At 40.8% G+C, this 13,440-nt stretch overlaps 1 protein-coding gene across 1 annotated transcript in view; it reads left to right on the top strand.

Annotated features, from left to right (window-relative positions):
* Positions 1-9,125, top strand: part of FSTL1 (follistatin like 1) — a 93,835-nt gene extending 84,710 nt beyond the window's left edge. The window contains 4 exon segments of the mRNA XM_043996126.1: positions 1,807-1,919; positions 2,645-2,755; positions 5,415-5,500; positions 7,957-9,125. Of these exon segments, the coding sequence (XP_043852061.1) occupies positions 1,807-1,919; positions 2,645-2,755; positions 5,415-5,500; positions 7,957-8,001 (355 nt within the window). The 3' untranslated portion in view covers positions 8,002-9,125.
* The last annotated feature ends 4,315 nt before the right edge of the window (positions 9,126-13,440 follow it).

The following is a 13,440-nucleotide window of genomic DNA, read 5'->3' as shown; positions in this document are numbered from 1 at the left end:
CTTTCTACTACATATCATTAGATCAGGTCAAATTTTCAGTTATTGAAAGACAGCATGGAGTAGTAATAACCAATACTTACATAGCACTTTAGTGGATAGAGCACTGGGCCTACAGTCTTCCTGAATTTAAATCTGTCTTCAGACACTTACTAGCTAGGTGGCCCTAGGCAAATCACTTCACCCTGTTTACCTCAGTTTCTTCATCTGTAAAATGAGCTGGAGAAGGAAATGGCAAACCACTCTAATATCCTTGCCAAGAAAACTTCAAATGGGGTCATGCAAAATAGGACACAACTGAAAAGACTGAACAAGTGTGCTCTGGTCCATTCAGAAAAGAGGCATCATGATATATAGTCTAGTTGTGTCAAACTCAAATAGAAACAGATCCCTATAGGCTGCATACTGACTTAGAAAATCACAAATTGGCATTATCTATGCAGTATTGTATTTTATTTTATTTATCATTTCCCAGTTACATCTTAGTCTAGTTCCTTCCTGCACTCAGGAGTTTTGCTGATCAAGAGTTTGACAGTTCTGGTATAAAGGAAAGAATGTCAACTTTGAGTCAGCGATATCTGGGTTTAAATCCTGGCTCTGCCGTTTATTATCTGTGTGGCCATGAACAAGTAACTTCCTCTCTCTTGGCCTCAGTTTCCTCATCTGTAATATGAAGAGAATAGACTGGATGGCCCCTTGCAGTGCTGGAGTCAAAGGGATCAATCAATGTTGGATGTACCTTACAACAGTATATGTCCTCGTAAATGTAGCGCAGGGGTTTTGTTCATTGTGCTGGGGCCAGGCCTTCCTCACTCTCTCCTGATATCTTAGGGAATTTTTTTTTTGGTGGTGTTGTTAAGTGACTTGCCCAGGGTCACACAACTAGTAAGTGTTAATTGTCTGAGGCCAAGTTTGAACTCAGGTCCTCCTGACTCCAGGGCTGGTGCTCTATCCACTGCACCACCTACTGCCCCTCTATCCTGATATCTTACACCAAGATCAAGCTGCCCCTCTCTCCTGATATATACACACCAAGCATTCTTTCCACTCTTTGAAGCAGCAGGGCTCATGTAAACCCCAGGTTCTCTATAGTTACCATGGATGCAGGCCCTTGGTAGACCTGAAGGTGAGAAGACCTAGATTCCAATCCCACTTCAGACCTTCACTAGCTGTTTGACTCTGGGGCAAGTCGCTTAACGTCTCAGTTTCCTCAACTATAAAGTGAGAGGATTAGACTCCGTGGTCTCCGAGGCCCCTTCCCACTCTAAATCTGCTATTTTATGGTCCCTTCGTGTTTCGATGATTACTTTCAGAGTTCACTTATAGATTTCAGTTTCCACAATTGACATTTCTGGTTTGGTTAACTTAAAGTAGATCCAGTGGGGCAGGACACTGCTAGAGTAAGGTTTGCAAAGACAAGAGCATCTGTTGGCCAAAATGGAAAAATCATTCAGGAAAACCCATTTTGGCATAGTCAGAACATTTGGACAGCCCAAGGGATCTGGCATCCAGGTTGTTAATAGGCTAATTCGTGGATTAATATTTATATTGTCATGAGATTTAGAGCTAGAAGGAACCTTAGCGATCATGTAATCCTACCCATTTTACAGATAAAGAAACTGAGGCTTAGAGGTGTAAAGTAACTTGAAATGGTAAAGATGAGTAATACTTGCCAGACACTGATTACACAGCAGAGATGACGGAACCTCATTCCTGCTGGCCATTTTCTTGTGTTGGGGCTAGTGGCTTTGGAAAGGGGAGCTGAGGTCTTTCTGCTGACCCTGTTCTTCCCTGTGTCTTTTGTTTTAGGGGACTCTGCATTGATGCTCTCATTGAGCTCTCTGATGAGAATGCTGACTGGAAACTCAGTTTTCAGGAATTCCTCAAGTGCCTCAACCCTGCTTTCAACCCTCCTGAGAAGAGTAAGCATCCCTTAACCTTACCTAACAAATGAGGGTCATAGGACCGAGGGGTGTTGGGATCCTCCAATTCAGTACTTAAATAAGCATTTGTTGACTACCTACTATGTAACAACAGGTACTACTATTGTGCTCAGTGCTTGGGACACAGAGACCTTACTTCCAGGGGCTTACATTCTTTCTGTCACTATTTTGGCAACAAACATTCCTTAATTTATTCATTATATTACATATATTTTGGAAAATAAAATTCTATTCAAAAGAAAAAAATTATTCATTATATTCTAATAGAATGTAAGCAGCTTGAAGCCAGGCACTGTTTCATTTTTATCTATCTCTACAATGGGAAAAATGAATGGCTCTAGAATCAGAGGACCTGGGTTTGGATCCTACTTCTGATACTCACCAGTTATGTGACCTTGGTTAAGTCCCTTAGCCTCTATAAAGCTTCAGTTTCCTCAACTGTGAAATAAAGGAATTAGACTATATGGCCTCTGAGGTCCCTTCCAACTGTAAATCTATGATTCTTGCACATAGTAGGGCTAGTAATAAATAGTACTTTTAGAATTTAATTAAGTGCTCACTCCATGCAGAGCCTTGGAGGAGATACAAAGACATAGTAAGAAATATCTTCTTAATTCACAAAAAGGGAAGGATAGAATGTCTTAGTGAAAAGTCCAAACTCCAAACTACTAAAACCACTGTCCCCGTTTTTTTGGCCTCAATAGAATGTGCCCTGGAAGATGAAAGCTATGAGGATGGAGCTGAGACCCAAGTGGAATGTAACCGCTGTGTCTGTGCCTGTGGGAACTGGGTCTGCACCGCCATGACCTGTGAGGGTAAGTTGTGACCTAGATTCTAGAAAGAGGGAAGGAACATAGGGAGGAACTGGATCACTTGTCAGAACAACATACTTGTGTCTGTACTTGCTTTGGAAGATGGTCACATTCCAGAAATGCTGACTTCTGAAAACACACAAGGCCCATAGAGGCATTTGGGAAGAAGGCCCAAGTTGTTGACAGGACCTTTGACAATAGTCAGAAGTTTGATAGTCCTGAGGTGATGGGGTTAGGAGGATGTGCTGCAGGTAAAAAGTTCTCAGGTATTTGGAATCCAAAGGAGAAAAGAGAGAACTAGGCCCTGCCCTTCAGGTACCAACAGACACTGGCAAACCCTGTGAGACAGAAATGTGTGACTCACAGGGAGGTATAAACATAAAAGGATAGCACTTAAAGGGAATTCTAGTGGTCATCCAGTCAAAATTCCAGAAGAGAACCTGAGTAGTATCAAAGGCTCAGGAAAAAGGTCTGAGCAGACATAGGTAAGGCATCCAAATAATGATCGGCATCCCATCAGCCGTCCCAGGGCTGCTCTCTGAGTACTAAGGCAGCAGCTGGACCCAGAAGACTAGAGTGAGGAGTAATGGGAGAAAGGGAAGAGAAGTTCCTGATAAAAAGGGCTGTGAGCACATGGTAACAAAGACAAGAAAATCTTGCAATTGCTAACTTTCCTGGACATGACCTTCCATTGGTCTAAGGATGTTCCAAGGTGACCATGTTCATTTTCCAGATCCTAGATGAGTGGGCCTCAATTTCTAGAATGGCCAGCAAAAATTAAAAACAATATCACAAAATATTGTGAACTCAGTGACATGGAATGACTTCTACTTATGCAAATAGTACCTTAGTAGGTGTGACCAGCTTTCTGGTGATGAGCCTCTTCCAACCTAATTAGACAAGCCCTTGGAGGGCAGACACAGAGTCCATAACTGGGCCCAGTGTGAAAATTTAATTTTTTCATGGAAATAATATCATGTGCACAGTGACAGCAGTATTGTTTGATGAAGAATTGTGAATGACTTAACTATTCTCAGCAATATAACGATCCAATACAATTCCAAAGGACTAATGATGAAGCACAGTATCTACTTCCAAATAAAGAACTGATATTGATTGAACACAAACTGAAACATGCTATTTTTCACTTTCTTTCATTTTTTCTTTTCTTCAAGTCTTCTTATACAAAATGAATAATATGGTGATGTTTTACATAATTGCACATGTATAAACCAATCTCTGATCGATTACTGCTTCAGGGAGGAGGGAGGGGAGGGAGGGAAAGAGGGATAAAATTTGGAACTCAAAACTTTAAATAAAAATGTTTGTTTTTTAAAAAAGAAACAAAAATAAAAGGAGAAGAATTATAACAATCACTGTAATAATATGCTTTATAACATAAACTGGGGTCAGCTAAGTGGCATGTGGATAAAGCACCAGCCCTGGATTCAGGAGGACCTGAGTTCAAATCTGGCCTCAGACATTTGACACTTACTAGCTGTGTGACCCTGGACAAGTCACTTAACCTTCATTGCCCCACAAAAAAAATCCTATAACATAAACCAATCAAGAACCAAATGGTAAGAATGAGTAGGGAAAATAACTCTTCCCTAGACACAGAGCCTGATTTTCCATCCTAGTTACCAGACAAAGGATGGTGACTGGAATACTATTTGGATACTTCACCATGGCGTGTAGGTGACTCTGGGTTATGGAATACTATAATAGTAGAACACAACCTCTGGTGGGTCTTACAACACTGGAAAGGCTTCCCATAGTGAGGCCAGTTGTGAACTCTGTGTCCACCCTCCAAGGACTGGTCTAGATAAGTTGGAAGAGGCTCATCACCAGAAAGCTGGCTACACCTACTAATGCTTTCACTTATGCTATTTGCATAAGTGAAAGTCATCCCGTGTCAGTGAATTCACAACATTTTGTCATACTACTTTTTTTAATCTATGCCTTCATCAGTATAGGGAGCTGCCAGGGAAGTCCTCTGCCAATGAATCACTCACTCAGTAAACATTTATTAAATGTTTATTTGTGCCAGACACCGCCAAACACCGAATCAACTCCTCATCAATCTAGAGTCAGAGAATTATCTAAGGCAGTGTGCAGTTAAGTACCTTACTCAGGGTTGTATAGTCTGTATGTATTAGAGACAGGAGTAGAAGGTAGACCTTCATGACTTTGAGAGTGGGAGCTCTCTACCCATTACTCCACATTGCCTCCTCCTCATATATTATTTTGTATATACCATGTTGCTTCACACTTTGAAGACAATGGGCCAAGAGGTATACATCATTCTAAATAAATCTTGTGTTGCTTCTCTACTCATCATATCTATCATTTCTTCAGTAATATCTTATTATATTCATGACCCAACACTTGTTTAGTCATTTCCTGATCAGAGGGAACCTACTTTGTTTCCAGTTGTTTGCTACCCCAAAAAGTGACAGAGAGAGAGAGAGAGAGAGAGAGAGAGAGAGAGAGGGAGAGAGGGAGAGGGGGGGAGGGGCAGAGGCAGGCCACACCATCATGCACTTGTAGAGATAGATCCATGTAGGAGCTAATGATCCCTGTGAGATCTCAATCACATAACTCCTAATGATTCCAAAACTAGTTTAATTGCTCTTCTCCTAAACCTGACTTTTTCTTTCAGGAAAGAATCAGAAAGGGCAACAACCTAACGAAGATCTGACCGAAGAGGAGCTGGCCAGATATGTCCAAGAACTACAGAAGCATCAGGTGAGCAGGCACCTTTCGTATTGTCCAAAATAGTCCCAAGATGGACAATTTAATTTACACCTCTTACTCTGTTGCCCTGGAATGCCCAAGTGGCCTTGTCTGTTAAAGACATTAACGGGGTCTTCCCAAGGACACGGGCAACTCAACTCAACTGATGCTACTGCGTTAAAAGCCATTAGATTCAGACTCTGTCACAGCTGTCTTTCCGATCAATCTGCTTCACATACTTTGTGTTTATGTGTGTTGGCAGGATGCAGCATGGCAGAAAGTGGTGTTCATTGAGAATAGTGGGCCACAGAGGGAGTGCTGCTGTGATCAGCAGGCCAGTAGATGATAACAGGAAGAATCTAGGGCACATGATAGAGAAGGATGGAAGGTACTTCAAAGGAGCAGAGATTTCTTAGTGATGACAGCAGAGATGGCTCCAGGAGATTATGTCTACTCCTTTTTCCTGCCCGTGTGCTAGAGGGCATGAAAGAAGGGACAGAGGGGGTGACTGCAGGATCACAGGATCACAGATCTAGAGTGGGAGGAGACTTTAGTCCAACTTTGTCATTTATGGATAAGAACATTTGGGGTCAGAAAGGTTAAGTTATTTGCCCAAGGTTACCCAGTGACAGTGGCAGAGCCCAGATCCCAGTCCAGGCATTTCAGCACCAAATCTGGGATACTCTCCACTAATTTTGTTCCATTGTGTCTGACTCTCCGTGACCCCATTTGAGGTTTTCTTGCCAGAAATACTGGTGTGGTTTGCCATTTCCTTCTCCAGCTCATTATAAAGATGAGGAAACTAAAGCCAACAGGGTAAAGTGACTTACCCAGGGTCCCACAGCTAGTAAGAGTCTAAGACGAGATTTGAACTCATGACTTCAGGCCCAGCACTCTATTCGCTGTAGCACCTACCAGTCCCACTCTCCACTATACTAGGCTCCTTTTCCTTAAAATAATAAACAGTATCTACCTAAAACCATCAGCAAGCATTATATGCAATGGAGATAAATTAGAGGCCTTCCCAATAAGATCAGGGGTGAAACAGGGATGTCCATTATCACCCCTGTTATTTAATATTGTCCTAGAAATGTTAGCTTTAGCCATCAGAGAAGAGAAAGGAATTAAAGGAATTAGAATAGGCAAGGAGGAAACAAAACAATCACTCTTTGCAGATGATATGATGGTATACTTAAAGAATCCTAAAGAATCAACTCAAAAATTACTTGAAACAATTAACAACTTTAGCAAAGTAGCAGGATTTAAAATAAATCCACATAAATCATCAGCATTTCTACACATGACCAACAAAGCCCAGCAGCAAGAGATAGAAAGAGAAATTCCATTTAAAGTAACGGTAGATAATATAAAATACTTGGGAGTCTACTTGCCAAGACAAACCCAGTAACTCTATGAACACAACTACCAAACACTCTTCTCACAAATCAAATCAGATCTAAATAATTGGAAAGATATCAATTGCTCATGAATAGGCAGAGCTAATATAGTAAAAATGACAATACTGCCTAAATTAATTTACTTTTTCAGTGCCATACCAATCAGACTACCTAAAAATTATTTTATAGAGCTAGAAAAAATAATAACAAAATTCATCTGGAAAAATAAAAAATCAAGAATATCCAGGGAAATAATGAAAAAAAATTCACAGGAAGGTGGGTTAGCGGTACCAAACCTGGAGCTCTACTATAAAGCGGCAGTCATCAAAACTGTCTGGTACTGGCTAAAAAATAGAGTGGTAGATCAATGGAATAGGCTAGGCACAGGAAATGCAGTAGTAAATGACACTAATAATGTGGTGTTTGATAAACCCAAAGACTCCAGCTTCTGGGATAGGAACTCAGTATTTGATAAAAACTGCTGGGAAAACTGGAAGATAGTATGGCAGAAATTAGGCATAGACCAACATCTTACACCTTATACTAAAATAAGGTCAAAATGGATACACGATTTAGACATAAGAGGTGATACCATAGGTAAATTAGGAGAGAAAGGAATAGTCTACCTATCAGATCTTTGGAAAGGAAAACAGTTTATGACCAAACAAGAGATAGAGTATATTATAAAATGCAAAATGGATGATTTTGATTATATTAAATTAAAAAATTTTTGTACAAACAGAAGCAATGCACTATACTAGGCTCCTCAAAAGAGGACACTTCACCTTGGCAGACAGCCAACTCCAAATCACAGGGGAGAGAGGAGGATGAGACGAAAAGAGGTTCCTTCTAGTTTGACATCTGATGATCTTATGAACTTTTGGGAGCCTTGTGTCTTTCAGCAGCAATTGGCAGCTTTCCCACATGTCAGCTTTGTGCACTTAACCGATGCTGAGTTTTAAAAATGTGTCCATTGTGGCTTTAAAAAAAAAAAAAAAGGATGATCATAATGGAAATTGCTAGACAACCTTCTCTAAAGCTGTTCCTTTTTCTTTTCCTTCCTTCTCAAAGGATACAGCGGAAAAGAACAAGAAGCCAAGCACCAAAGAGATATAACAGAAGCTTACAGCCCCTGAAGCAGGAACCCAGGGATTCTGCCTCCTGGCAGGCTCAGCCTGTACCCATTTACTTCAGTGCTGAATTCCATATACACAAGTGTCTGCTACAGTTTCCAAAATCACCAATATTTACCTTGTATAATAAGTTTTTTTTCCACTTATTTGTTTTTGTAATAAAGGAAGATGTGGGAGAAGAAAGGGGGGGGCACAACCTTCATTTCTAGGAAAGCTTTAAGGGAAACTGGCACTGGTGTTTGGGGGGCTCACCACAGGGGCTGTTTCCCAGTTACAGGAGGAGCCCACTTGGATCAGAACCACATCCCAGGCCTGGGCGGCTCTCAGATGAGCTGGAGGAAATGCAATAATAGAATGCCAAGGAAATCTGTTAAAAGAAGAGAGGGTGGCTGGTGGCCATTCTGGATTGAAGAGAAAGGAGATTATAGAAGAGGGAATACATCCCTGCTCCAGACAAGGCCCTAGGGGCAGGAGAACCATACTGTATTTGTATTCTGAGAACCCAAGCCCTCTCAGCTTGTCCTCTTCCACTCTGTCCAGGAGGGTACCCCCAAAAGAGAAATGGAAAGGCTAATTCATGGCAGCTTTCCATTGGCCAGTTGTCTGTCAGCATGACCTGAACTTTATACCTCTACCAGTGACCCTGGCAAATTATTAGTGACCATACATCCTCCAAATCACCTACTCCTCATGAGGCTTGGGCAGAGAATTGTGGGAGCCCCAAACCTCTGTACAACAGCTCATGTCCACTGCCCTCCACCCCCACTGGGCACACACTTTCATTTGTTTTGTTTGGTTGGGTTTTTTTTTTAACTTTTCACAAAGGTGCTATCTTCTCTTGAAACACTTTTGACAAGTTGACTTTTTTTTCATTTATTGTTATTACCATTGCCTGTTGTTCATGTATATTTTATTTTCTGGACTAGGAATTGAGTTTTTTGTATTTTTCATGACTTTCTATGCTTTGGAGAGGAGGGAAGAATTTTTATTATTTAATGTCTCATTCCATGCATGGCCTCACCATGCCTGCAGCCCAGACCACACACTACATTGCACACTGGATGGTCAGGGTTTTCTTCCATCATTTCCAAGAACATCAATATCTGTGAGTGGGAACAGTGGCTGCCTCAAAGAGAAGCCAGTGGAAGAAGAAACATTGTCATAGGAAACTGTGCAAGAAGACCAGGTTTTGACTGATTCTATGGGGATGATTTTGAGGGCTCCAAATATAGACGTGTGTCAGAATTCCGATGTTCCTAGTGGTTGGAGGTTAGAAAACAAGTACAACAGCACAGCTTCTCTTTCTACAGAGATCTGGAGGCTGAGAGATTATAGCAACAAGGATGGATAGCAAGTGATATAAATGGGTGGGGCAAACCTCCAAGGAGGAGAGATTGCTCAATGATGGCAGCAGAGGAAGGGTCTAGATGGAGTGTTGAGGGTCAAGGAGGATGTCTATACCTTTCTCTGGCCCAGAGTGTCAGGATATACCAGAGAGACAGTGGCCAGGGGTGCAATGTCTTATGGAGGGATCCAGGTTTCTGTGAGTGCAAGAAGACTTACTGTCTTCTTTATCTTTTCAGGTTTCTTCAAGCTCTGAGATTCCTTAAGTCCATGACTCAAGTCCATGTGATTTTAATTTCCTTCCATGAGCTGAAGCTCTGTTATGATCCACCAAGACTGGCAGCAAGGGGATAAATTTGATGCTGATGCTAGATTATGCTAACAAAGCAGTGGAGGCAGCAGGCAGTAGAGGGGGATATATCTGATAGGTTTTGAGTGGGTTTTTTTTCCCCATTCCATGTTAGACTTGTTATTCTTTGAAAGAAAAATAAAATATCTTCAACAGTAATGTATGGTAGGATGTCAGTCAACAAGTATTTTATAAACACCTACTATGTGCCAGGCATTCTGCATGAAGGAAAAACGCCCAGCATGGGCAGCCATGGATACTGAAATCTGCTTCATTTGGATAGAATACCCACGTAAAGGAGATCACAAAACCATTAGAGAATCAAATTAAAACCTGACTTCTGTTTCAACAGGGGAAAAAGTAAGTGACAATTCTGGCTTTGGAAATGCAGGTATATGGAAGACTCCATTTCCTGTTTCTGAAGACTTTGATTCTAACTTCCCTTTTCTCACACTTGGCACCATGTCTATTTCAGACCAATACACAGGGCCATAGGTATTCCATCTAGCCTAATTCTTGCATTGTAAAGGTTTGTTGATTTGACTAAGAGAACAAACATGAAATCTTGTGTGTAGAAGGCAGACAAAGATCCATCTTTTCTTCAGAATTAAATGACTTGGGTTGCAACACAAAAACAATGATGAGAGGCTGTTGTGTTTAAATTGGAATTTTCTCTAAACAGATTTCCTTTCTCCCCTTCACTGAAAAAGTATGCAATTTCAAACACTTCAACTTGGAGGGATTCATTTTACTTAGAATTCTCATCTTTCTCCTATCTTTTGCATTAACTCCCCTTGTCCTTTCCTGAAGTCTAAGGATCTCCTTGTTCAAGTGCCTTACAGAACCTCACAGCCAGCCTTAAACTACAAGTTTTCACTTGCAGAAAATGAGATCCTTTTCCCATCCCAGGGTCCTTGAGAAGAGATGGAAGGTCAGAGTCTGGCAGTGAGGTTGGAAGCAAATTACCAGTGCAGTGTCCCATCAGCCAATCTCACCATCACATTTAATTAGTGTTACAGTTCAAAATTACCATCGCCATTTGAGATCATAGATTCAGAGCTGGAAGGAACATCAAAGGGAGAATTCAACCCCTTCATTTTACAGATGAAGAAATTCACACCCAAAAAAGGTTATATGACTTGGCCAGGGTCACACAGCAACCAAATGTCTGAGGCAGGATTTAAACCGAGGTCTAACTGACTCCAATTCCACTGCTCTATCCCTGATGCTGCCTCTCAGAGCAGGGGCAACTTGGGTCTAAAGGATGAAATGTAAAATCAACCTGGTCTGGTCTGTAAACTGAGGGCAGTTCTAATCAGTTCTATCAAACTGCTTATGAGCAACCCAAAAGCTCATGGAAAGGACTTTGTGCCTCAAGCTTGGAGGTTCTGCAGAGAAATCTGCACAGAATCAATGGAACAAGATTTCGTAAAGGTATAATTCTGTCCCTTTGGGAAAGAGGCAATACAGCAAGTTTCAATGAGTCTCTTCTTTCCCCACTCCCACCATGATCTTATATGTTTATATGTTAAAATGTATGTATTAAAAACAAGTGTCCATGGAAATGTTAATACCATCCCCTGCTCCACCATTTTCTAAGAGCAAATGTGTCTTCTACTTAATAATAATTAGCCTCACTTCCACCATCCACCAAGTTCCAAGTAACTGTCAAAGAGAAAGGACTGCAGGGACATTTTCTCCTATATGCTTACTTTTTTACATATTAAAAAAAAAACCTCTTTAAAAAAACAACAATGTAAGCCTTCTTGTGTTTCTCGAGCATGTGAGAATGTGTTGGTGAAAGGTCTCTGTAGTCAGTAGTAGGCTTTCATATTGCATTTATTTTAACCCTTTTTGTAATTCCTGATAGGTTCATTTTCCCCCTTTCCTTTGGAAATATAAATGCCAAATAAAGAAATTAAAACAATGATTGTATGACCAAATAGAATTCTACTTTGGACCAACCAATCTACCTTACAAAAATCACACTATGAAAAAGTAGGATTGGGGGCTACAGAACCTTAAGAAAGGACTTGACCGGTGAAAGATTCAGAACCCTGCAGAGAAAAAGGATTTCCATAGGAGATGGGAATGACTGGCTCCTTCCTGTGCCAAGGTACAATGTTTATGAAAGGAGAGTAGGGCACAGTAGGAAAGAGGAGTAATATTGCTCGGTATTTCCTGGATTGCTACAAAAGGAATGTTATTACTAAGGAATAAAACCAAGCAGAGTGAGGCTCCACATAAGTCAGTGAGACTCACATAAGCAGAGTGAGACTCCACATAAGAAGGTCAGTCAGTAAGAAATGGATTTTATTTTTTACCTCAGCTTCTCATTCAAGACAGGAGCTATAATCTTCATTGATGGAGTGTGTACCCAAAGCACAGATTTTTGAAGTTCTGGAGTTGAGAACTAAGGATCAGGACTTGGAATATACAGTGCAGACATTTCTTTCTGCCTCAACTCCCTACTCTTGCTACCATGCACTCAGAATCAGGATATAATCACAAGGCAGCCTGAAAAAAATCCATGATATCCGTCCTCCATACTCCCCATTAGTTGAAAAGTTTAGCCAATTTGGAAAGATTGTATTCCATTAACCCTTAGAGGTTTTAAGTATAGAAAGTAGCAGAATTTTGTGAAGAAAAATGTTAAAAGCTAAGAATCCAAGATCAGTCCTTCAAAAGCATAAAGCAATTTGCCAAAATGTTATGGAGAGTTGGTTTTTGGGGGGTTCGGTCCTGAGATTTCATAAGGAAGGAATATCCCTTCTTATCATTAGAGTAGATTGGTGAACTTGATTGTTCAAGTTAGAAAATTGCCTCTCTCCAATTAGTAGAGAGTTTAAATGATTTAGGGGGCAGTCATGGGATAGTGGAAGGACTGGATTTACAATCTCCTTTGCTAGACCAGCTACTATATTCTGTCTTTTTACTTTGGGGCCCAAAGCTCATCCTGAGGCATGAAGTTTCTTCTCTCTATGCTTTATCTCTTAGTGACCTCATGGGCTCCTATGGGTTTAATTATTACTTTTATGAAAATAAATACCAGATCTATATATCTAGCATTAATCTCTCTCCTAAACTCTATTCCCATGTGCAGGGGTTTGCTGATGCTTGCTGGGCCCTGAGCCAACTATTAAATTTTCAGTTTAAATTTTAAAAACTTTTAAAAATTGGCAAATACTACAAATCCAAGCTTGTTTTATTGTTTTCATTATTATTATTATTATTGTCTGGGCTTAAGAAAGTAATGAAGAGGGGGCAGCGAAGTGGTACAGTGGATAAAGCACCATCCCTGGATTCAGAAGGACCTGAGTTCAAATCCGACCTCAGACTAAGTGTCAAGTGACACTTAGTAGCTGTGTGACCCTGGGCAAGTCACTTAACCCTCATTGCCCCATGAGAGGAGAGGAGAGGAGAGGAGAGGAGAGGAGAGGAGAGGAGAGGAGAGGAGAGGAGAGGAGAGGAGAGGAGAGGAGAGGAGAGGAGAGGAGAGGAGAGGAGAGGAGAGGAGAGGAGAGGATTCATTTTAAATAGGGCACTTGAGCTTTGCCTTAAAAGAAATTAGGGATTCTCAGAGATAGAAGTGAGGTAGGAGGATATTTCTGGTATGGAAGACAATCAGAACAAAGACAAAAAGGCTTGCTAATGTATGGAGTTTCATCCTTTTCCTCCTCATTTTCTTTCTCTTGACCGAAAATTCTATTATTTTTTTTCCTCAGGGTG

This window comes from Dromiciops gliroides, chromosome 3, assembly GCF_019393635.1.
Source record: "Dromiciops gliroides isolate mDroGli1 chromosome 3, mDroGli1.pri, whole genome shotgun sequence".
NCBI lineage: Eukaryota > Metazoa > Chordata > Mammalia > Microbiotheria > Microbiotheriidae > Dromiciops > Dromiciops gliroides.
This window is presented reverse-complemented; position numbering and strand designations above follow the sequence as displayed.